This window comes from Apteryx rowi, unplaced genomic scaffold (assembly GCF_003343035.1).
Source record: "Apteryx rowi isolate R43461 unplaced genomic scaffold, aptRow1 scaffold_78, whole genome shotgun sequence".
Taxonomy (NCBI): domain Eukaryota; kingdom Metazoa; phylum Chordata; class Aves; order Apterygiformes; family Apterygidae; genus Apteryx; species Apteryx rowi.
In genome coordinates this window covers 1,300,259-1,325,480 of record NW_020451071.1, presented here as the reverse complement: position 1 = coordinate 1,325,480, position 25,222 = coordinate 1,300,259, and the positions used below count along the sequence as shown (strand labels likewise).

The following is a 25,222-nucleotide window of genomic DNA, read 5'->3' as shown; positions in this document are numbered from 1 at the left end:
AAATGTCCAGGAATTGCCTGAAGATCTCACTTGCAGATGAATGAGACTACAAAAATTCACTCTGCTCATTTAGTTTCATTAAATAATTCACACAGGACCTTCCTGCAATTGTAGAGCAGAGACCTGCTGGGCCAATTTAGGTAGATTTTGCCTAAAACATGGCTCTGATTTACAGACAACAGCTTGGTGTGACAGTAAGTGCTACATAAATCCGTGTCTGTCATCACCTCCTGCTAACATCATTTCCACTGATTACAGATCTTTGTAACAAAATATTCTTCCTGGTTTCTTTAGGGTGAAGAAACTGAAGGAAACCTTTGCTTTTATACAACTGTTGGACAAAAACATGAGTAACCTTCGCACCTGGCTGGCCCGCATTGAGTCTGAGCTTTCCAAGCCTGTTGTTTACGACATATGTGATGACCAAGAAATCCAGAAGAGACTGGCAGAGCAGCAGGTGGGAAATGAGAGCAGCCAAAGTAAATGAGCTAAAATGTTGCTGATTACAATGGGTCCTGGTTTAAAATCACCTATTTCTTTTCTTTAACCAGGACTTCTAACTGCATTTCACTGCATTTTCCTGCCAAGGCACTTTACAGGGAAACATTTGGTTTATTTGATTGCTGTAATTTCAGTATTGTTAGTGTTGATTTGCAGCATTTTTGATAGTTTTTACTTGGTTAAGCACAACAGATATCTTAAGGGCTAGACAGGGATGCAGGCAGCGGGCTAAATCCACGAGGATGACTTAGGCTCAGCACTGCAGGGCCTGAATGCTGGGTCTTCTACAAACTGGCTGTGATGGATTTAAGTGCAGTGATTTGATGCATTGCCCTTGCTAGCTCACTCCTCTTCCCCCTCCTTGCCAAGAGCAAAGYGGGCTTGGCCGAAAAGGATGTTTGTTTGAGCTTTGGAGGGGGGACTTGTGCAAACACACCTTTGACTGAGGCCTGATCCAGGAGACAGGCTCTGAACATCCCCTCAGGGTTGGGTGAGATGGTGTGTGAATCCTGCTGAGGCATAAGCATGACCCAGCCAAGCCCTATCAGACCTTGGTTGAGTGCGTGTAGGCATTTCACTGAGAGAGCAGCTGAGTGGGGGGATCCTAAGGATCTATGTGGATTTTAAGCACTGAAGATGGCAAGGACTGGATCCAGCTGAACTTGCCAGCTGTGCCAGCCAAATAGAAGTGTGGGATGAGATGGATAGTCCTGGAGTAAATTTCTCTCTGCAGCAGCTAGAGAAGGAAAAGGAGCTTCTCTGAGGCACCAAGTGTCGTGAGGCTTGCTGGTGGCATGCATAACCTGTGTCACTCCTTGCTCAGGGCTGTGCTTTGAATCTGCACGGGCTCAAAGTGGGGTGTCCCTGGGTGCACTGAGAATCACCACTGCTGTAAWACAGAGCTCCAGAGACTGTCCTCTAGCCACTGGGATAAACTGCAATATTTGCCCTAAAACTGAGCATCAAGAATAAACTATCAAGTGCGGAAGCTTTACAGCATCTGCCCTTAAAGAACACRTAGGGGTGGGTAACCCGTCCCTTCCTCTCTCCCACCAGCCCCTGCTTTTGTCTGAGAAAAAAACCCTGAGGGACGCAGACCTGAGGGCTGCCTTCTCCCTCTGCGAGAGCTGAGCACCGCGCGGCCCCAGCGGCCCCATAAAGGCCAGCTCCTCCTCGGCAGGAGGTGGTCAAACACCAGAAACTTTGACTCCCAGCATCTAATGGTTTCACCTGCAATGCAAATGGTCACGCAAACGACAAGGGAATATTTTCTCCTCATCGAAACCCTGTGCATTCTCAAAGGCCATGATAAATTACGCCAGGCAAAGACATGGAGCACAGAAGAATTGTGTCCCAACTAATTTATTTTTACTGCAAGCATTCAAGCTGCAGCTTGCTGGAGAGACATTGTTTGCTCCTCAGAGCTGCTCACTGCCTTGTTGTTTGGGTTCTGTTTCAAACAACAGACCTTAGGGCACCTCTAGTCTCCTTCTACCATAAGCTTTAAGGAGGCTGGATATGAGAAGTCTGTGCTGACAAAAAAGACCACAGTAAAAAAAAGCCTCTTTTGCTCAGCTTTAGCAAAACCCTCGTCTGAATGCAACAAGTGAAGAGATCTTCCCTGGGTTTATCTCAACAATTGCTTTGACAAGTGTGGAGTGATGGTGAGAAATATGCCTCACAGGCTGCTTTTGCGTGACATCTGTGACTGGAGGTGTTTTACCTGTTTTGTCTTGAACAATGAAGCTTGAAAAGTGTTGGGCACCCAGAGACTTTTATGGCGTGCTTGTTCAGTTAAAGGCTAGCGATTTGAAATGCGAATAATACTCAGTTTGAAATCTAAAAGCTGTTTGCAGGAGAAGTCTAGCATCGCGTAGTCTGTTTAAGCTCGCTGAGCAATGTTGTGCGGAGCTGATGGAAAAGTACCTGTGGGGGCCAACGTACGGTCTTGGCCCCGTTATTTAGTACGTGGCGTTTGTCTYCTGCCCTAACGCAGGTAGGTCTTTGGGAATAAGCAGCTTTGACAGCAGCGACTGCTCTGCCTGGCATCATTGCGTGAACCCAGGCATGACCAAAAGTGATGAGATAGTGTCAGCAAGAGCGCACGGTGCAAATAAGGGGGATTATAAAATCTGTGGAACAGATTCTTGTTTTCTCCAACGTAGCTGTAAATCCAGGGTGATTTCACTGAAATCAGAAGAATCTCTCCAGATAACAGTAGCGGGGTAGAGCCTGCTCCAAGAAGTAGAGCCCATGTTAAAAAGACACTGCTGCCTCTCGCTTAAAAAACAGCTGTGAATCGTTAATAAGCTGTTAAAAATGATGTTGGGTCTGCTTCTGGCAGCCTCTCGTCTAAGTAAAGATTTGGGCTTTTACTTCCCGTAAAGCTGCAGATTACCACAAATCCCACAAGCCAAATTTTGACTATTTATGGCTCAGCCCTTCTTTCAGGTACACATATAAATACCACTGGAGCCTGCCAGTGGGTGGTACTCAACTCCTTGCAACTTACTGATTTCTGCAAAGATCGTCCCTCAGCTCCGTCTGGGTTTCCTACAAGCAGTGTGTCTTTTTTAAGTCTAGAGCAAAACTAATTCTTCTTTATCCGTTCACTAAAATCAGTAATACCATTCAGTGAGAGTTCCTGTTTGCTCTTGTCAGTAAAATACATTTTCTTTGGCGTTTTCTGGTGTAATTCCAGCAAATTCACTGCATCCTTCATTGGGGAAGCCAAGAATGGGTTGAAATAATGGAAATGTAGTGGACATAGTCATTTCATTAACATTCACAGTTGGTAATATTGCATAGAGCTGCTTTTTCAATTAGAAACATTTAGATAAGGCTTTCTTTTTCTCCTCTTCACTTAAATTGACTTTATCAATAGTTACATGCGCAGAATGAGGGGCTAGAATATGATGGAGATGCAAGCTGCGGAAAAGAAACATGTAGTGTAGATTAGACAAAGGGTTTTTGCCAGGCCCTTTGAAGTAGTTTGTTAAAACAGGAGGTCTAGAAGGGGGAATAAGAGTAGTAGCGCAACACTGACTCTGCGTATGCTGTGCTCTGCAGTTTGTGATACCAGCTTGTGATCACGTAATCACTAAAATACAGGAGCTGGGCTGTGAATTCTTGGTCAAGTCTTAAAGTGGCATATGAGACACTGTCAACTAGTACTGTCAAAATCAGTAAGTGTGTGTTTACAGTGTGTGTAAGGTTTGGATTCTGGATGCACGTTAAAATTGTTCAGACTGTTAATGAAAAGATTGAACTTCTGCTGGGAAACCAGAGCTGGACGATCCCCTCTTGCGTGGCAGTTCCCTGTCCTGTCCTGTCAGCCTGTCATCTGCACAGCTCATCCTGCAAGCCTGTTCTCTAAAGCTAAATAAGCTTTTACTGACACACAATTTGTTCTTTCCCTATCCACTGCAGCATTTTGAAAGGGTGTGTCTGAAGCCTAGCCGTACACATTGCCTTCCACTGAAACTCTTCTTTTCCCCATCACAGGATCTGCAACGAGACATAGAACAACACACTGCCGGGGTGGAATCCGTATTTAATATCTGTGAAGTCCTGCTGCATGATTCAGATGCGTGTGCTAATGAGACAGAGTGTGACTCCATCCAGCAGACTACCAGGAGTTTGGACAGACGGTGGAGAAACATTTGTGCCATGTCTATGGAGAGACGAATGAAGTGAGTCTCTTTTTCTGACCCTTCCTAGAGAAGTCTGTCGCAGCACTTTGAAGAAACACTGTTGCTTTTGCCACAAACTGAATATTGAAGAAGAAATGCAAAATGAATGGTAAGCTTGTGATAAAACTCTTCCATTTTTGCATCTTCTTCTCAGAATTGAGGAAACCTGGCGCCTGTGGCAGAGGTTTTTGGATGACTATTCACGCTTCGAGGATTGGCTAAAATCAGCTGAAAGGACGGCAGCTAACCCCCATTCTTCAGAGGTTCTGTACACACATGCAAAGGAGGAGCTGAAGAAGTTTGAGGTGAATTCTTTAGCTTTAGTTTTTTATGCTCATCAGCAGGCTGAATGATCAGGTTGCTGAATGCTTATTGTCTGTGTGAAACTCCTGGGTCTCTGAAAGACATTCGGCTGTTTGGAAGTGGTGGTACAGGGAACATAAATAATGGGTGCACGGCTGCTAGGCAGCTAACTGATTCATTTGCCTCCAGAATTTTTGTATGTAGAGAATCCAATACTCAGAACTGACAAGATACTGCTTGTAAGTTAAAAATTTGCTATCTACAGGCAGGACACCCCTGTGGGCTGATTTTTTATTTTTTTCCTTCGTTTTCCTAATGAGCTAAATCTGAGCAGGGAGAGTAAATCTTGATGATTTAAAATATGGGGCCTTCTCTGGATTTAATTTTGAAGATGCTGTAAAGTCTGTTTTTTGAGGGGAAGGGGCGTCATCATCTCTCTTGATAGATAGATAGTATCACACCGATCCTTTCTCTTATGGGCAAGGGATGCGAGTTTGTCAATTTGCCTTGCAGGCTTTCCAACGGCAAATCCATGAACGACTCACTCAGTTGGAGCTGATCAATAAGCAGTATAGACGCCTCGCCCGTGAGAATCGCACCGACTCAGCCAGCAAGCTGAAACAGATGGTACATGAGGGCAACCAGCGCTGGGATAACCTTCAGAAACGAGTCGCTGCCATTCTGAGGAGACTCAAGGTAATTGCGTGGTGGGGTGAGAGACAGTGAGCAGTTCTTACAGGTTCCTACAGGAATTACCAAGGGCAAAACACATACTCGAGCAAGCATCTTGTGCTGGTTTGTGTTCCAGCCTTAGTGGACTTGAGTTACCAATGTGGGAGAGCAGCTTTGAAAGAGGTCGCTGAGTGTATGACATAAATATGTCCTTGACRAAGGGGTTCCTGTTAACCAAAGAAGCATAGGTAAAGAATGGCTGCAAATGTTGGAAGGTGCGTTGTAGGCATGACTCTTCCTACTCCACTTCTCTACTCTAGCCCTGTCATGGCTGGATGCCTTCCTGCACTTGCATCTTTCCATAAATGAGAGGCAGAGAGAACAAATGCAGAAATGGAGTTGACAGCGCAGATCTGCTTAACRCCAAGTTATAATTTACCTGCAAGGCTTTAACCATGGAGATGCGATGGAGGGACATGCCGCTGTCCCTGCCTTGTGCTGCGCTCCGTGCCTGACGGAGGAATGCTCTCGAAGGGTTTATTTGTGACACTTCAGAGAGCTGTACTGCTGCTGAGGGTGGTTTTTCTCTAGTCTAGTTAAACCGATTTCTGAGCAGATTTCCTGTGCTGTGCAGTAGGAGAAACTTGCTGCTGCCTGATTTTTAAATAAAGCAGGGCTTTAAGTATAGCAGGGCTACAAGCAATTGACAGGGAAAATTATTAGGTCCCAGAAGCCAGTGGGTGAGGCTGTGAGATAAGTGAAGGGGGCTGAGCCGTGCAGTTAGGAGCTGTCATGTTTGGGATGTTATATAATCTCCTTCCTGAACAGTAAATCCACTGAGGAGATTTGTGCAGCACTGAGAGCTGCACTTCTGTTGATGCTTTTTGCAGGAGATGGCAGCAGAGGGAACATCTCCTGCCTTCCATGCCAAGTGGTGCATTAATTACACTTGCGTGGATATCCACTTTCCAGCCTCTCCATCGTTTTACTGATTTTAATGCCATAGCTTTAATTACCTGAGTTTAATTAGAGATGGGGCTGGCTTCCTTTGTCTAATGTTTTTCTAAATTTAAAACAAATAAGATACTTAAACCTGAGCCTCAATGACTGTTGCAGTGGTATAATGATGTGGGAGAAGGTATATTTGTTATGCAGTGTGGAAGCAAGAATATCATTTTATATAAGCATCCCCTGCTGTTGAAATTTTATTCCATCTCCCAGAGGAATAGTGTACCACTATAGGACGCTTCATGCCAGCATCACTACAGGAAGGGGACAGTTAATATGTGTGACATGCTGCTGTTTTTGTCCTCGTGGCCTTTAAGGTCAACAGCAATCTTGAAACAAAACATTATTTTCAGAGGGCTCCTATGACCATCTTTTCTCTGTAATTCAATGAATATAACACTGGCTCCCTTCCTGCTCCTCAGCACTTCACCAATCGGAGAGATGAGTTTGAGGGGACGAGGGAGAGCATCCTGGTGTGGCTCACAGAAATGGACCTCCAGCTGACGAATGTGGAGCACTTCTCAAAAAGTAACTTCGATGACAAAATGCGCCAGTTAAATGTATGTATCCTTATAGAACAGTTGTTTAATATAGCCCAGCTGATCATACTGGGCTGCTCTCTCCTGATAGTATCACCTATTTTTCTGGAACCTCATGATAGCCAGCAGGTCTCTCTTGGACTATATGTGTTGTAAGATACCAGTAAACTTCTTATTCTCTGAATCAAGATTAACCAGATTCAGGATTCAAACTCTCGGTTCTATCTTGCTGTTTTCTCCTAACACCTTAGCATCAGTGACAGTGATATCTGACCTGAGGAGCCCACGTGGGTTAACAGTAAAAGCCACATCCCTAATTTCAGGTGTTCCTTTCTAGTGAGATTTTTTTTGAACCAGCATTAAGCTAGGATCTCTTCTCTGAGCGCATTGGTTGCGATTGCGACTGTTAAAGAGAAATAGGGTAGCATGTGAGTGTAATGTTTCTAAAGACCAAACTAGTTCTTTGCTGCCTGCTCCTGTGCTGATTTTCGCTTTTCCCTTACGCTGTTTTGGGATGTAGATTTATTGGCATGTAGACTCTTTGCAGGCCCAATTACCCAAACTTCTCTGCTACTGAGAATAAGATTGCATGTAACCAATGACGGAAGAAACTCTGATTATCTGAATTCTCACACCCTGATCCCCTGCAGGTTCAGGATACTGCAGTCATATTGATGTACACACGGGTGGAAAATGCCACTTCATTTGGAACTGTAATCCTGCTAATAAAACAAACCTCTGCACATCTGGGGTGAAAAGATATTTGCCAAATGAAATTAGACAACAATGGCAATTGCTAGTTTCATTTTTCACTGCACTGAGCTAGAAAAGGAGGACAAACTTCAGGCTAGAAAGGGGCATTGCAGAAGTAATCATTTTTCTTATATGTTCCAAATAGGGTTTCCAGCAAGAAATAACACTGAACACCAATAAGATTGATCAGCTAATTGTTTTTGGGGAGCAGCTGATTCAAAAGAGTGAGCCCTTGGATGCTATCCTGATTGAAGATGAATTGGAAGAACTTCATAGATACTGTCAGGAAGTGTTTGGGCGAGTTGCCCGGTTCCATCGAAGACTGACTTCAAGGCATCCCGTAAGAAGCAAGAGTCATTTTGATTCTTTTTGCAGGATTTTGGTGTTTGAACTGCAATGTTCATTGCTCATCCCTAGCAGCTTGACTGAGTAGATTGAGCTCAAAGGGGGTCAGGAACGCCTCAGTAGTTGTGCCAGCTTTGCTAAATCTTTGTCATCAGTCATGTTTCCTCATGCCTCTCCTGTTGGGTCTCCATCTGCAGAATCTGGATAATAGCATCGAAGTAATCCACAGGGTTAATATTTAGATGGTAGTAGTTTGAGGGCTTTAAAAGCTTTTTGCTGCTTTTTATATCACTTCTTGTTTTCTTTAATTTCAATAATGTGCTTAGAATATCTCTTTATGGATTTGTTTGTGAGGCTCCATCTGTCCACTCTCTTAAGGCAACCCTGAATGGGGAACAGCATGCTCTTTACTTTTCACTGGAAACATGTGGCTTTGGCTTGAAAAGAAAGAACATCTTTTAAAAAGCCAAATAGAGGAAGTAACAAACCTGAGCATCTGAGAGTAGCTGTTCACCCGCTCTCAGCAGCATTTCACTGCTGACCTGTGCAGTCAGTTTGGAACTGGGTACCCCTTTCTGCACACCAGAGAAAAGTGTTTTGGTGGTAGCTGAGTGTCTTGAAAGAGGAGAGGTGGTTGCTGATGTGAGGATTGTTTTGGCAGAAGAGGAAGGAGGCAGAAATGATGCCAGAAATGATTTTAGGCACATGGGGTCTGCTGACCACAAAACAGTCCCAATAGTACTGTGCTGCTCAATCATTAGCTTATTAAGTAGCCTAGATCTATTAGAATTCTTACTAATATGCATTATTCTTTATTTTTAGGGCCTGGATGATGAAAAAGAGTCCTCTGAAATTGAGACAGATCCAGAAGACTCCAGAGAAATCCAGAACGATCCCTGGCACAAGAAGGCCATCAGCGAGGTGCCATCTTCCCCGCAGTCCCTTTGTCACCTTGTGCCACCTACTCAAGGTCATGAAAGATCAGGCTGTGAGACCCCTGTCAGTGTTGACTCCATCCCGCTCGAATGGGATCACACAGGTGATGTGGGGGGCTCTTCCTCTCATGAGGATGAAGAAGAAGGAACATACTACAGTGCTTTGTCAGGTGAGAAACAACTGCCAGGTGTTTGTTTTGAGATGGACAATTGCCGGATGTCCTGTGGGGGAAGGGAGGGGGACCGAGGTCTTGCTCCCACTTGGTTGGTTTTCAAGTACTACTAATAAATGTGAGCAGTCTCATCTCTTAGGAATACTGTCTTGACGAAAGGATTGTCTAAACTTGACGAAAGTATTGTCTAAACCAACCTTATATTTTCAGAAACATAAGGTTTTTAGAAACCTTACTTTTTTAAGAATGTCTGATAAAAATAGTAACAACAACTTTTTTTTTTCTGGTCTTTGTTTTCCCTCATTGTTTCAAATGTTTCTTTTTAATAGCTGGAAAATATTGAATAGTGAGGAAAATGACATTATTCTTTTTTCAGATGTAGAAATCACTGAAAATCCTGAGGCATATCTTAAAATGACCACAAAAACTTTGAAAGCATCTTCTGGTAGGCACCTGCTAATGCATGTGTCTGAACATGGCAATCTCCCTGTGCTGCACGCTATATTCCTCAACCTCTCTCATACGTAATGTCTGACTTCCTGCCTTGTGTGGACACCATGTATCATCCTGCCATGGTGTTCTTATGCTGCAGTATTCACGTGTACATTACAAAGCAGTCAACACATGCCATTTAGATCTTGCCTGGCAAATGCCAAGGTGGTTAATGTGCATTTCATTGTATTGATCCAAAGTCTTTTGGTATTTTCTTGGTGGTTTGCTCTGGGTAGTATCACTTTTTTTGGTTGTTTCTAATTTCAATTGCATAATTACTGAGGGAAATAGTTTCAACTCTGCAAGTATTTTTAGCGTCTTGCATTGTGCACGACAGCACCGTGGGTGTCCTGTCAATTAAATCCAGAATGAAAGTTCCCCAAATCAGGACATGTCTATACTTGTTCCTCCTAAAATGCATTGCAGATATGTGATAATATCGTCGGGATGCAAACTTTCCGAAACCACAGTGCAGCCTTTTTATTTATTTTTTTACTCATACTTGTATTCAGATGTTTTCCAGAAGAAAACAGAAAGTCCCATAACTGCATGGCTCTCATCTCATTACCTTTGAAACACTGTTATGTTTTGCAAATGTGCATGCTTTGCAAGGAAAGCTGCAAAACTGTCGTTTTTATGCCATAACTTGATGCCATTTTATTCAAAGCGCTTTCTAACTTAATACAAAGCAACAGCTTCCTGGTGGAGATGGGCTTTTGCATTCATGGTATATGGTTTTGGTTTTATTTGTTTCAGGAAAATCCGTTGCAGAAGCTCATCCCTGGCATTCTCCAGATAGCCCAGTCTGCAGGAAACACCGATACAACCAGGCAGAGATGGTTGGAAATGTGTTGTCTGGTCCAGAGACAAGTACCCCCTATAAGCCAGGCTATGTGAGTTGGGGGCTTTGTGGGCACTGAACCTGTACTACACAGAGTCTGTGTTTGTTCCTGTGTCACCCCGTCCTCTTCCTTCCTCCAGCATCAAGGAAAACATTGGGGGCAGGGAGAGTGTTTATGCAAAATCAGACATTATTTCTGGTGGCTCAGGTAACGAGTGAGAGTCTCTCCCTCCATCCACTTGCTCAGAAGGCTTCTCTAAAGCAGTTCAGAGAACTCATAATAGCTTTCTGGTCAGAGTCAGTGTCTGGAGGAACCCAATTCCTATTTTGTCATATCAGGACAAGTCTAGGAGGACTTTACTGTCCAAGGTGGGGGTGCAAATACCCTCCCTTGATATTTACTTACATATATTTATGTGCCAAGACGACTGATTTGGAGGGTCCTTTTCTAGCATGCAAGTCACCATTTAATCCACTTTTGGACATTCAAAAAACTGCCCAAAAAGCAGTGGCAAGAGGAGAGATGCCATTGCCCGTTGATACCTCAGCCTCATGGCTGGTTCCCAGCTGGCCCAGCTGTAGTTCCATCAGCAGGCCCCTGGCTCAGCGGATCTGGAGCAGTTATCAGCACTCTTCCAGGCATGGGGTGGTACTGGTATCTGGCTGCCTTTGTCACTGCTAATCAAATCCATTGCTTTACAGTCAAAATTGCCAAGGCCCAGAATCCAGCAAACAGCGTCAGCAAATGTGGGTTTTCTGGTACATGTAGTGCAAAAGCAATTAATTTGCAGACGTGTCCTATCTTGTAATAATTAGCGTCACTATGGTGTGTGTCTGTTTACTAAAAAGGCACAGAGGGCCGATATAAACTGCTAGCGACGGTGCAGCAGCCCAGTGCTAAATCTGACATGTAAGTGCTCAGCATCAGCCCGACCGCCCCAGTATAACACACATGAAGCTTGACCTCCGACAGCTTGTTAGCCTCCAAGGCTCACCCACCAAAATGTCATTCCAGGTGAATCAGCTCAGGCCTACAAGCAGCGGCAGCATCAGCAATGAGAAAATTACGTCCACTAACATGAGTGATGAAGAACCCCAAGATGAGCAGGAGCTTGTGAATATCGCAGCTGCGGAGAAGCAGTCAGGTACGGTGTGTTCAGGCAATGAGGTTGGCTTTGGTGCAGTGATATTTGCCCTGTGACTCTCGGGGAGGCAAACCAGAGATGACACAAAGGCAGCACACTCCTCCTGGGAACAAAATAGAAGCAAACTGCTGTGCTCCAAGTTAATGTATTTTGCTGTATTTTGTGAGAAGAAGCCGCCTTCTCACTTGACATTGTCCAACCTGTGCTTGCTGTTCTCAGCCTTCATATTTTCTGTCAGAACTGAGATTTTTGTGACTTATAATGTATTTTAACTTATATGTCTCTGCTGGTTGGAATGAATGGGAACAATTTCACTTTTGTCTGGATACTGGCTACTTCAGAGACTTTTAATCAGATTTCAAACCCAAGGAGTGGGTCCCTGTCTAAAACAAAATTGCCGTAGTTTGTTCTCTCAGGCATTGGTACCTCATATAACAAGATACTACAACTCCCATTTACAGAAACGTTTTGTCAACCAAAGCCGGTAGCATACTCTGTTCTTCACTGTGGTCATTTCTTCAAAATAGGGCAAGAAGCTGTTTTTCTTAACCCTTTGGGACCCTATTCCTGGCTTCAGGTGCTTGAGATTGTAATAAGATCACGTTTGTACTGCAGTTACAAAAGGGAATCAAGTGGTGAAAGGAGAATGCAGCTATGTGAACGGGTTACTCAGTTAATGCCTCTGGTCTCACAAATGGGCCAGGGTTGGGTCCCCTACGTGGGGTGAATAGAAAAATCTTTGAGAAAGATCTAGATGGGCTTCCAGAAGCAGTGTTAGTAAATGTACAAGTGGCATTCTCCATCTCCTTTAGCACTGAACAGATGAGACATAAACCCAAGTCCTACCTACTGGATCATACTTTGTCCCGTGATGAATTTTGATATCTACCAAGTCACAACTAGGCTCATTAAATTCCATCTCCTTACACTTAGTCTATTGTTCCAGCTGAATTAAAACCCTCTTCAATTAGTGTGGTTAGAATCCTGTGTAGCATTACTATTTGGATAACTTGACCAGTAGTAAGAAAACTATTGACTGCATAATCTCAAGAAGAAACAGTGTCTGGATAAGAGTTGTACATGGTAGGAATTATTTGGCCTTAAGCAGGTTGGAGCATAAATTATTTATCAAACTCCCTGCACCTGTTTTACACAATGTTCACCTTATTGATGACTTAAACATTTGCTGTTATGGCACTTGTAGGCATTATTGATAGATGGGAGCTCATCCAAGCTCAAGACCTCAGAAATAAACTCAGGATGAAACAGAACTTGCAGCAGTGGCAGCAGCTGAACTCGGATCTCAGCGACGTCTCTGCTTGGCTGGATAAAACTGAGGAAGAGCTGGAAGAGCTGCAAAAAGCGAAGCCTCCAACCAGCATGCAGATGATGGAACAAAGGGCCAAGAAACTGAAAGTAAGTTACGGCATACTGAGAAGTGGGATTTCAAGATGCTGACGCTCTTTATCGTTGTCTCTTGTGTTCCTAGGATGGGTAGGCAGCCAGAAAGCTAATAGCAATGCACATATTCAGGAGAGGAGCTAAGCTGTTTTAAGCTAAGAGGACTAAAGAGGCTATTAAGCAAAATGCTTCTGTCTTCATATGTGTAGATTCACAGGAGATGTGCCTGGTCACAACAGGCAACCAGGCTGAAATAAAAATCTCTCCCTTTGTTTCCTTACCAAGACAGTTTATTCTCTCTCGAACAAAACCATTCAACCCAAAACTTCTCTTTTTTAGGGCTTTTGTCTTAAAAGATAAACACAGAACAAAGCTAAACAAATGACTCAGACTTGCCAAATGCCTAAGGTCTGGCCTTGTCATGGGGGGGAAGTAAATAGTCTGAGCAGTGATATTTGCATTCTTCCTTGTTCTGTGCCACCCCCCTCTAAGCAAACCAGAAGAGGACTGTAAATCAGCCGAGTCTACCGGCTAGGCAGCCTTGGATATTTTTTTATTGAATTAATTGGGGGAGGGGTTGCAGTTCAAACAGGGAGACTGAGGAAGGCCTGCCCTAAAGCTGTTCTTTAACGATGCGGTATTTGCAAAGAAGTCTTAGCTCTTAAACAGCATCTTTGTCTCTCTCACCTGTAATCAGGTAGCTGGAAGATCTTGAGGATATATAGAATGAAACTCTTAGTTACAAAGACTACTGAAAAAAAGTCAGTCAGAGCTGCATTGATTGCAGGACTCATCCTGCAGCTCTTTTCTACTGCAAGAGTGCACAACTTGAAAAAGACTGAGTACCATCAATTTAAACCATAAAATTCTTAAGGATAGGAAGTATTGTTTGGCTGCAATTTTGCGGGAGGAGAGGAAGGAAGGCGGGCTGCCATTCAGGGGAATCTTGACAAACTGGAGAAATGGGCTGACAGAAATTCTGACTAGATGGAAGATAAAAAAAATTTTCACAGTCTGGGTGGCATGGTGTGGAAAGGGGGCCCAGAGGGCATGTGGAATCTCTATCCTGGGAGATATTCAAAATTTTGACTGGATGAGGCCCTGAGCAACCTGCTCTGAGTTTGAAGTTGGCCCTGCTTTGAGCACAAGGATGGACTAGAGACCTCCATTCTTCTCAGTGGTGCCCAGTGACAGGACAAGAGGCAACAGGCACAAACTGAAACACAGGAAATCCTGTCTGAACACAAGAAGACCTTTTTTTTTAAAAAAAAATTGTTTTAATTTTTTACTGTGAGGGTGTTTGGACACTGGAACAGGTTATGGCATCTCCATCCTTGCAGATATTCAAAACCCGACTGGACACTGTCCTGGGCAACCTGCTATAGCTGATCCTGCTTGAGCAGGGGTTTTGGACTAGATGATCCCCAGAGGTTCTTTCCAACCTCAGTGATTCTGTGATTCTTTGATGTCCCTTTCAACATAAATTATTTTAGGATTCTAAAGTTGATAAATCTTTATAAACAAGAGGAACTATCATGTGATGATCTGTGGGAATATTTTTCCAAATGTCAGGAARAGAGACAGAAATACTGAGCTCAGGGAAATGAAGGACAGATGTGGATTAAGCCATAATGCCTGCAACTGAGGGAGAAGTGCAGGCCCAACCAGGTTAGTTTTCTTCAAAGTGAAGGTTTTGGCTTTCAAAAAAAAAACCCAAACCTACCTTAATATGCTCCTTAGTAGTGTCTGAAAAGTCATTCAAATGCAAACAGCTTTCCCCAATACCTGTGATTCTTTTGAGTGCATAGTTTTATTGTAAATAAACAAGATGTATTCAATCAGTCATAGACGCTCCTAATCTACTTTCCCCACCAGGACATGCTTAAAGCATTTGATAACTACAAGGCTGTGGTGCTTTCAGTTAACCTGAGTAGCAAAGACTTCCAGCAAGCAGATAGCACAGAGTCCAAAGAGCTTCAAAACAGGCTTCGGCAGGTGAACTTGCGTTGGGAGAAAGCAACTCATGCATTGGACAACTGGAGGAAAGGTTTGCAGCAAGCCCTACTGCATTGCCAGGTGACTATCACATGCAGGTTATAAGGGAAAACTTGTTAAAGTGCTACTGAGGGGTGAATACGGGGAGAGAGGAGAGGAGAGGGGTAACTCCTGCACATTAGTGGAACGTTTTTTCAGAATCCAAGACTGCTATTTTCTTCGTGTTACAAACTTGACTCTGCTGGGTTTGAAGGGTTTGGTAAAATCTTTGACCTGGATATTACCCTTTTATTATGCAGATGGAATAGCTTGCTAAAGTCTCACTAATCATGAATTTAGTGTCAGCTCTTTCTAATCCAGGCTGTTCATTTTATTTGTAGGCAAAGCCAGGTGAAAGCACCGCAAAGGTGTGTTTTTTGGGTTTTTTTTTTTTTTTCCCTCTTATGTGCAAATCTTTACTTGTTTCTCCAGGACTTCCATGAGCAGAGCCAAAAGCTACTCCTGTGGTTAGCAAGTGCTGAAAGCCGAAGGAATGAAGCGCAAATCACAGAGCCAAATGCTGACCCCCATACAATACTGGAATGCCAAAAGGAGCTAATGGTATGTATTGCACCTCAGGTTCCTCCCCTGAGTCAATAGCTCACCACAAAATGAAGAAGAATGCATTGATTTCTCTACAGCCCCTCCTTGAACCTGCTCTATCAGGCAGGCAGGCAAGTGGCAGGTTTCTGAAATGGGCTGAGACTGTCTGTATAAGACATTTTTCCAGAATTAGGGATCATAATTAAGTTCCTTATGGACAGTCTTTACACTGGAATAGGACTGCCCACATCCAAGGTTTAGGTCTGGTCCCTATGGCTTAATTACTGCTAGACCTATTTCGCATCATAGTTTGAGCAGGTGCAGCAGTATTTTTAAGAGAACTTAATTCCTTATGTAACTGTAGCAGCCATTCCTACGTGTTGTGGATTGTCAGGCAGGTTGAGTTGTTCTTTAAAGCCTTCCAAAGTTCATCCTTTTATGATAACATCCTCAAAGTTGAAAGTAATAGTTTGTTGCACTGTTGAGGTTTTTTGTTTCTTTTTTTTAGCAACTGGAGAAAGAGCTGCTGGAACAGCAGCTTAAAGTAAACTCACTCCAAGAACTCGCCACTTACCTGCTGCTTAAATCAGATGGTGAAGATTACATTGAAGCTGACGAGAAGGTCCATGTTATTGGAAAGAAACTGAAACAGCTTACTGAGCAAGTTTCACATGACTTGAAAACAATACAAGGAAATCTGGTGAGTCAGAGTTTAAATACTTGTTCATGGATCTTACTGAAAAATAACAACTTAGTAAAATTGTTTCTAGAAGACTGACTTAAAACTTAAGTGCTGCCACCTTCCCAAATTGAAACAAGAACAGTTCCAATTGGATATAAGGAAAAACTGTTTCACCATGAGGTTAATCAAGTATTGGAACAGATTGCCCAGCTAGGTTGTGCAGTTGCCATCCTTTAGAGATTTCAAGATCAGACAGGATAAAGTCCTGAGTAACCTGATCTGATCTCATAGCTGACCCTGCTTTGAGCAGGAGGTTGGACTAGATAAACTTCCTGAGGGCCCTTCCAACCTGAATTATCTATGATCCATACCAAGTGTCAGGCTAGGCGTGTGTAATAAACATCATGGGAGGAGTTCAGTAGTCCACAGCAATGCATTGTTCGTCAGTGAGAGTGTCAGATGGGGTGTTCTCAAGCTAATACCTGTGCACATCTGCTCCAACACTGTTCCTTCTGGTTGTGCATGGCAAAACATTTGCCTGTGCCAGAAAAATTGGAACATCTGTTTCCACGTGACACTGCACACCTACAGAGGTACCTGGCTGTGCACCTACAGAGAGGCAACGAAAGACTGCTCTTTGCACTTCATCTACTGTGAGTTTTGACATGCATTTTTAAGAGGAAGGTGCGGTTTACCTTATAGGATACAAGAGCATTCCTGCCAGTTCCAGATGACCTGGACTCAGGAGCCTATCATCCAGTGGCAGCGAAATCCAGCCCTCCTGTAAAGAAGGCGAGTATTTTTTTTTCCTGATATTTATACTGGCAGCATATGGCATATTTGGACATATTTAGCCTACAAATTTCTCAGATGTAATCATTTTACCTTTTAGATGAATATATCTTATTAGAGAATGTACAACAGGACTTAAAAGTTTTCAGCTGCCCTTTTTGAGAAAGAGAAATTCTTTGCTGTAGTTTGTCAAACCTGGCTCATAAAAGCTATTTCTCTCAACAGGCCACCGTACGGAGAACTGTAGCTGGCAAAAGCAACAGCAGCACCAGGTAGGATTTTATTTTAACCTGATCTCTTTAAAGAATAGTAGTAATGGCAGAGGCAAGCTGAGTACAAGACTCAAAGAAACCAGAGGCAGCTCTTCTTCATAGGTTAACTTACAGGTGGAGGTAATTCGTGCCCACATCTAGTGTCTCCTCTGCCTACAAGTTCAGGGCTGCCTGTTGGGGAATTGTTTTCCTTTAGCATCCCTGCTCCTAAGCCTCTGCACTGATATGCAGCCTTTGCTTGTCTTTACTCTTGAGAAAATATTTTTTTGTGCCAAATTGGGGAATATTTTAATTTTAAATCTTCCTTTAATCCTACTAGCATAAACTTGCAACTCAGAGCCATTTACTAAAAACTGACCATGAAGGACGAAGGGAGCACTACGCATCCAGGACCTAGAGTCTATTCAAAGGACTGATCTCTCTAATGCCAGGGCAGAATGGAGCCTAATCAGCCTGAATGGCGGCTTTCCTTATACTTTAGCAGGCATTTAGAGTGATTTGTTCCTCTGCTGGGAAAATTGAGTTTGCAACTCAAAAATAGGGTAAAACCCCACTGATCTGAGCTATTACAAAGAAATGGGGGCTTTTTTTGTAAAAAGGAAAACCCAAGGCAACAGCTAGCTTCCTGCTGAGCAGTTCTGCATGCTTTCAAGTTTTATTTAAATTTTTTTAATGTGCATTGCATTTTCCTGTAGTGATACAGCGCTGCGTCCTGTGAGGGTAGTGTGAACCCTAGAGAGGGGGTTAAAATAAGTTATTTCATTTAAACTCTAAAGTGCTTTTCTGTTTTTTCCTTTTCAGAGGTGAAAGCCATCCACGTATGACTCGAGCAGTTCCTCGGTCCCCCTCCTTCTTCTACCGTGTATTACGAGCGGCTTTACCCCTTCAATTGTTCTTCCTACTGCTTTTGCTTCTGGCTTGCATGATTCCATCTTCTGAGGAAGACTACAGCTGCACCCAGGCAAATAACTTTGCCCGATCCTTCTATCCCATGCTGAGATATACCAATGGTCCTCCACCAACTTAGAAAGCAGCCTGTGAATCTTCAGCTATACCAAAACACACTCTTTGCGGTGCTTATTTTCATGCTGCTAGCGTCAGTCATCAATGGTGAAGTCACCTGATTAAATACAGAAACTTGTATACTGTGTTAGTTCCGCAAACCAGCCACTACAGCACCTGTGCGTCCTACACACCAATGCCCAACTCTCTGCTGCAGCTAAATAATGCCTCGCATTCATAGCCTCCCTTCCCTGTCACAGGGAATGTGTTAAATTTCACATCTCAAAATGTATATCTTGACAAAATTTCAACATTTTTTGTACAGGAAACAAACTTTTTCTATAGATTTTTAAACTATAAGCAACACAGTTTATACTTTGATGCAATAGATACAATTTTTATAGCTACAGTGGTCTTAAGCTTATGAGGTCATCAAGTACAATTCAAAAAAACTACTGAATTATTAGATGCAGAAGCTACGTAACAGTAATGTTATACACAGCAATCTGTCATGGGTTAGCAGGATAAACATGCAGTTGAAGAGGCACTTTGCCTACAATGACGATTGCACACAGTTCACATTATCTGTATCATCTTTTGATATGTGTAGAAACAAAATTTACATTTTTTTGACTCTTTGTTACTGTATTTTATTCATCTAACACATTCAATAAAAGGATGCACATTTGTTTTACATGCACTGTTCTAGCGGTTAGGACTGCTGTGTTGTCTTTTTATACCACCTTTGAAATAAGAAATTGTTAAATTGCATGGAAGTGGTTTATAATGCACATATTTTCTAGATGAAACCAATTATGTAGACTATCGCTGATGTATACAAATAATGTAATGACTTTTTTTTAAATGAAAGATTTTTTTCAGTTTTTAACCTGCTGAATAGTGTACAGTATCTTGGGAGAGAATTGTGCATTTTTATACGCTAACTGTAAGAGTCTTCATCTTTGAAATGAAACTAACACTTTAGGCAATGGCTAGAGAAAACACTGTGTACAGTCAGTTTTGATATTGCTTCGTGGTTGTACAGTTTGAGTATTCTCATTAAAATTCTGCCAATGTCTGCAGGGACTACTGGAGTGTCTAGTTGGGGGGGCTACCAGCAGTGCGGTCCAACAGTGCCGGCCCTGCTAGCACTGTACAAAAGTCAACTTATTTGCATGCTATCACAACAGCCTCAGAAGAAGCATAACCACTCTCTGGCTTAACAGAGAAAAAGTTTAAAAATTCAGAAGTGGAGTCTGTGGTCCCTGGCACAGGTCTTTTCCTTTACAACTGTCTGTAATGTCCTGGAGGAAAAACACAAAGTTGAACAAACTTGTGCTTATTACTAGCATGAAATGCTGAAAAATTTCCCCAGCATGGAACTGATTTGCTAAAGCATGAGTTACAGCAGCTGTGAAGGATGGGAAGAAGGGCACATCAAGGCAAGCTCAGTGGAACAGTAAGGGGTTTGGTTGCATGCTAAGTTTTTACGCTTAGCAGTAGTGAAAGTCATCTAGGTATTAGCCACCCAATTTCTTTAATGTTTACCTATAGAAAACAGGCTCTGAGATCAGCCTGTGAGGATTTTCCTATCCCAGCTACTCTTGTCACCACTGGTGGCTGCTTATCTTCTGGCAGAGGGATTTATGAAGTTGTTTTGCATTCTTATGTTCAGAAAAAGACAGTCCCTGTAGCAAGCAAACAGACAGATTCTTCCCCACCCCAGTGGCAGAAAAGCCTGATGTATTTCCAGAATTTGTAAAATAATAGATTACTTGTAGTATGGTTAAACAGGCAAACATAGCACCATGTCAAAGCTTACATTTTTTTGGTAATTTAGCGTAGTGGTACCCTACAACACAGTAGTACCCGCCCATACTATACACTCAAATACGGGTTGAGATACCTTCAGCTCCATACTGAAGGGTCTCAACAGTCTCAGGTAGAACTACCAGGACTCCAGCATGCTAAAAAATGCATAGATCTGGCAATGCTTTAAGACTAAGCATCCTTCATAGCCTTTAACCCTGCAGAGCACTGTGTATCTTTCTTTGACTATGGATCCAAACTTCTGCTACAGCTACCAGCGTTTGAGTAGTGCTGCATCGCAAGACAAAGGCTGGGAACCCCCCAACACACACGCGCATGCACACTCTCACTCTCATTTATCATAATCTTGTATTTTGAAAGCAATTACTTTCAGATGGAGCTCATTTAAGTTTCTATTTCTGTAGAAGTCAGCCAACTCTAACCATTATTTCATTGCCAGGTTGTCACAAGTGCCCGTGCAAACCTTTCTGCCAAGGACTAATAGTCGGTTGCTGACATGATAGTCAGTTCCTCTGCCATTAAGCAACCTATGCGGGGGGAAAAATTGAACAATGTTAAAAGGGCTAAAGAAAATCTCATAGCCTGCAATTTCCTTTCATTATGTACAGTTATATCAAATTGTTGAGCTGATGTAATCTATATATGAGGCGCTTTCACAAAATTATCCCCCATGTCTCAAAAAAAAAAAAAAGTCTGGGAAAATAACTTAAATGTTTTCTTCTCCAAAACCTATTTAAATAGTTTTATTCCCAGCTGATGATAACCACCGCATTGTAGCCTGACACTGAAGTCTGCTTCAAACAAGTCATTATATAGACTCACCAATTTCTTAGTGTCTTCCTAGCTCTCAGGACTGGGATGTTAGCTGTCAGTGAAGATTAGAAAAGGCGAGAGGGTGAGTGCGCACAAGCAAGCGAGAGTGTGTGCACTCTTTTGCGCTTGCATCCTGTGCACAAGTGAAACCAGGCCAAAACGAGTTTTGAGATGAAGTCATTTCTGTGGCTGAGAGATGAGACATCAAGCTGTGATTTCAGCTACAACCACCCCCCCAAAATAGCCAACACCAGCTCTGCAAGCATGGGAAGCAAAGGAAGCTGTTTACTGTGAATTGGCACACACACGTCCATCCCCCCCCACACACACTGTTAAATTTGCCCTCCTGCATAGATTTGCTAGTCCCCAAAACCCTAGAAGCACAACCTACAGTTTCTCGCTGCCTCAATAGTCACTTGATGCCGTGAAACTTCTGTAAGAACTATAGCACCTGACAAATTAAATCAAGCTATAGAATGTAAAGTGACTGGGGAGTTAAGGCTGAGACACTCGCACACAGACACCATGATCACATATATCTTATTCCCATGAAACCAGGCTGAAATCAGCTAGAGGAAAGAAATGAACAAAAAAAAAGCAATAGATTTAGATTTCATGATACCTGTTTATTCAGCCACAACAATCTACAATGGAATGAAGTGCACAGCACTAGAAAAATACTGTAGGTTCACAAAATTAAAAAGCAGCTGAGAAAAAGGCAGAGTTCCCCCCCCCCATTTGTATAACATTCACGAAGTACTTCAAAAGGCACCAAATGCAGTCCTAAAACCATTTCCATTATAAACTTCCAGTGAGGGTAACTATTTGCATTTGTCTTAAAATTTAGAAAACAGCGAAGCTAAAACCACATTTGAAGCAGGATTTAGAACAGAAATTTCTGGGGGAAATAAACATTCAGAAGAAACGTACAGTATCAACTATTAAGAGACATGCTAACGCCTTAGCAAGCACTTGCCTGTGACAGGTGAAGAAGCTCTTATCCATTTAGACAGTATCAGCAGAAGCTGGCATTTCTCTAGCATGGCAGTCTTGGTTTCTTAATGCATTTAAATAGAAATCACTGATATTGAACAATACATTAGGAGTGTAGGTGACTCCTATGCATAAAGATGGAAAAAGAGTTTAAAACTATCCAGATCATAAATAGACTGATGTCTTGGCTACGAACCACAGTATGCCATTCAACTCACCACAGTTCAGTTCAGTAGTAAAACATTGTGAAAAATGAATGTACATACATAATATTTATTTTTCCATAATTTAGCAGTCCATTTTTTTCCATTTTTCATGTTCACATTTACAAAGCTCTCTTCAGTATTATTTTAGGCACTGATTCAGCACAATATATGACCACGTCCTTAACTGCTTTGCTGAATGAGAATCTTGCAGGACATAAATAATGATGTCAAATGATTTCTTCTTAGAAGGATGCTGACAACATTTCCACGACTCCCAGCTCTGATGGTTTGGAACAATCATCAGAGGACCACGCGCCATTTAAAGAAAGGGTACAGCCTACAGCCGGGCTGGGAATAAAGGCAGCGGCTGAGACAGTGACTCTGTCCTTCGGCTGCGCTAGCTTCCACCAGCCCAGAACAGTTGTAAGCTATCCTGCCGTCCAAAGAGCTGGCCAGAAGATCAATAGTCAGCCCTACAAAACAGCAATTCCTGTACTCACTTTAAGGCATCTCAAACTGCTCATTCAAAAAATGAAGCCATGCAAATCCATACTTTGTTTTTAATCTTAGCTACCACAGTAAGAACAGCTTGCTTCCCGTTGGCGCTTATCTTGGAGATGGCGGGGAAGGGCAGGGAAGGAAGAGTACCTTCTCTCTTTGCCATGTGCTCTCTGCGCTAAGGTCAAAATAGAATGATAATCACAACCACATTTTTAATATATGTGGGTTAAAGCACATCCTAGGAAAGAACACCTATTTCATCAATACACAACTGTTTTCTATCATCCGGACAAAGGAACAACCTTGGATGCACAAAAGCATGCTTTCTGGGCCAGCTTTTAAAAACCACTCGGTCCAGCTTAATGAAGAAAGCTCAGGCTTGCTTGCTGTAGAGTCAGGATCCAAACCCAACAGGACTATCCAGCAGCAACCTCACCATGCCTTCAGACCACAGTCCTGTCCATGGCCGTTAGTGATACTTGGCCTCCTCAAGATGAGCTGCCACATGGAACTCTCTTTTATGCCAATTTATACATATATATTTTGAATCTCCTGCAAGCAATTCTAAATTACATTTTCCAGTAAAGGCCAAACAAGACAAAAATTCTTACCTCCAAAGAGGCTGATCACTGCTGACAGTTAGAAAAAGGACCATGAAACAACTTTCTGATTGTATTTTTAGGATCTCTTTGTTAAACAACTCTAAAGACACAAACACGGCAAATGTCTTCCACACCCAACATGCCATCAGAAGGAAAAGAAGGCGGCTCCAGCACTTAAAAGGATGCTCTCTTTTCATCAGAGTGCTCCCTGTATGGATCTACATTCAATCATTAAGGAATTAACAGCAGATACATCCATGGAAATATGCACATTTATTTTAAAAAAAAACACAAAAAAACAACCCCCCACCCACCACCACTTTGTGGGCTACCTATCTTAGTTTGCTACACGCTCTATGGAGAACCCAGCCTGTGGGGCACTGTCTCACAGGAGAACATCTCAACACATCTTTCCCCCACACATCCCCCTCTGACTGGCAACATGACAGATGGCACCAAAAATGCGTCATCTGCCATGGAGGTGTGGAAAAGACCTAACATTCCTGGAGACAAATCAGATGACACACATCTGCCTAAAGTAATCCAAGAGTCGCCTCATTTCTCAAAAATCAAGGCTGTTTTACAGTTTGGTTTTAATTCCACACTTGAGAGGAATGTCAACGTGTTTTTGATAGCATGCATACAGAGAAGTTTGGGGTTTTTCTTAAACCCATGGCAACTGGAATTCCCACATGAACCAAGTTTGCTCACCTCTGTGAACATCGCAGAACCACAGCATAATTTCTTCAAGCAGAAACAGCCGCCTCTGGCAAGGTCCAGGCTCAGCGGCAGAAGCTGATGTAGGACAGGGCATGCGATGCCATAGCAAAGCCGTGAAGGAAAGCTGTAAAACACCCCTGTTCTTCTTATTTCCTCCTAGGCCCTTGAAGTTCATCAGCACTGCATTCATTCACATTGAAAATGGAAAAGCCCCACAATATTTTAACTCAAATGCATAGTGGCAGTTTTCTTCAGACTTGGCACAGTCGCTCTCAACAACTGGAATGCAGTATCTGAGAAAAATCTGTGCGATTCAGACCGTGATAAACCCAACACTTTACTCAAGAGATGAAAACACTCTTGTTCATTCATTTTGTCACACAGCTGCTTGTTTATAAACTGTGCCATTTTAATGGGATGTGCCTTCTATTTGTCCAAATATAAATAGTTATGTTAATCCAAAAGATTCAACAGCTATCGGCTGTTGCCCATTTTAAAACACAATTAGTAACTTTAAAAAAAAAACGCTCAATAAGATGAAAAAACTGTCCAAATCACAGTGTTTTCCTATTTATACTGTGCTAGTAACAGCATGTATGAATTACAATGATGTGTGGCATGAATTTGCACCACTGGCCTTATACAAAGTCAGTCCAGAGCAAAGTAAAGTTCCCTTCAGAAGTTAAGATTAAGATTTATACCCACTCTTTCCCATTTTCTTTTGAAGAGGTTTATTTCAAGATTACTCATAAATTCAGCACTTTTAAAGCAAAACAAAAAAAAAATCACTTAAACATTTCTTTGAAAAACTGTATTAAAAAAAAGATCATACAAGATAAGAAAAATCAGAGAAAGAACAATACAACAGGCATTTAGGCCAAAAGGTGATCAAGCCCAAGAAACACTGAAACACGTCTGCTGCCCAGCAGAACTTCTCTCAGAATGAGCAAGTACCAATGAATTCAAGACTATACTTACAATTTTTTCATTCCATTTGTAGTAGTAAATATTACATTCATTTAGAAGGGCACTGCTATATTACATTTTATTAAAAATAATAAAAAGGTAGCTAGTAAAAATTTAGACCATCACCAGCATCTGGTATAGTACAAGATCAAAACAAGACTACAGATTTGTATAACTCGCTGAAAACTCTTTATGCCCCTCCTATAAAAAACWTTGTCCTTGGCTTCAAAAAACACCAACACCAAAGGTTTGAATAACATTCAAAGTATGCAAATGGCATACTCATTAAAGTCCCTAATCCAAAAGACTTATTTGGCTCAAAATAGACTTTAGGCGTGATCCCAATTTAGTTTCACCATACCTGAAAGGCTCAGAACATGCATCGATAATATATTTAGACATATCCATTTCCAGCAATTGCAATTCTTGCTCACAGCAAAATGCAATGTTGGCAGTTGTCAGAACA

At 42.3% G+C, this 25,222-nt stretch overlaps 1 protein-coding gene across 1 annotated transcript in view; it reads left to right on the top strand.

Moving 5' to 3' along the window:
• The window catches only part of SYNE2 (spectrin repeat containing nuclear envelope protein 2), a 172,662-nt gene extending 153,473 nt beyond the window's left edge, over window positions 1–19,189 (top strand). Inside the window, exons 101-117 of the mRNA XM_026088618.1 lie at window positions 295–457; window positions 4,006–4,193; window positions 4,348–4,498; window positions 5,010–5,192; window positions 6,599–6,736; window positions 7,614–7,808; window positions 8,636–8,918; window positions 9,298–9,366; window positions 10,170–10,306; window positions 11,270–11,399; window positions 12,604–12,815; window positions 14,676–14,876; window positions 15,267–15,395; window positions 15,886–16,077; window positions 16,762–16,851; window positions 17,077–17,123; window positions 17,925–19,189. Coding sequence (XP_025944403.1) covers window positions 295–457; window positions 4,006–4,193; window positions 4,348–4,498; window positions 5,010–5,192; window positions 6,599–6,736; window positions 7,614–7,808; window positions 8,636–8,918; window positions 9,298–9,366; window positions 10,170–10,306; window positions 11,270–11,399; window positions 12,604–12,815; window positions 14,676–14,876; window positions 15,267–15,395; window positions 15,886–16,077; window positions 16,762–16,851; window positions 17,077–17,123; window positions 17,925–18,150 — 2,734 coding nt within the window. The 3' untranslated portion in view covers window positions 18,151–19,189. The remainder of the gene's footprint in view (window positions 1–294; window positions 458–4,005; window positions 4,194–4,347; window positions 4,499–5,009; window positions 5,193–6,598; window positions 6,737–7,613; window positions 7,809–8,635; window positions 8,919–9,297; window positions 9,367–10,169; window positions 10,307–11,269; window positions 11,400–12,603; window positions 12,816–14,675; window positions 14,877–15,266; window positions 15,396–15,885; window positions 16,078–16,761; window positions 16,852–17,076; window positions 17,124–17,924) is intronic.
• Window positions 19,190–25,222: the final 6,033 nt, after the last annotated feature.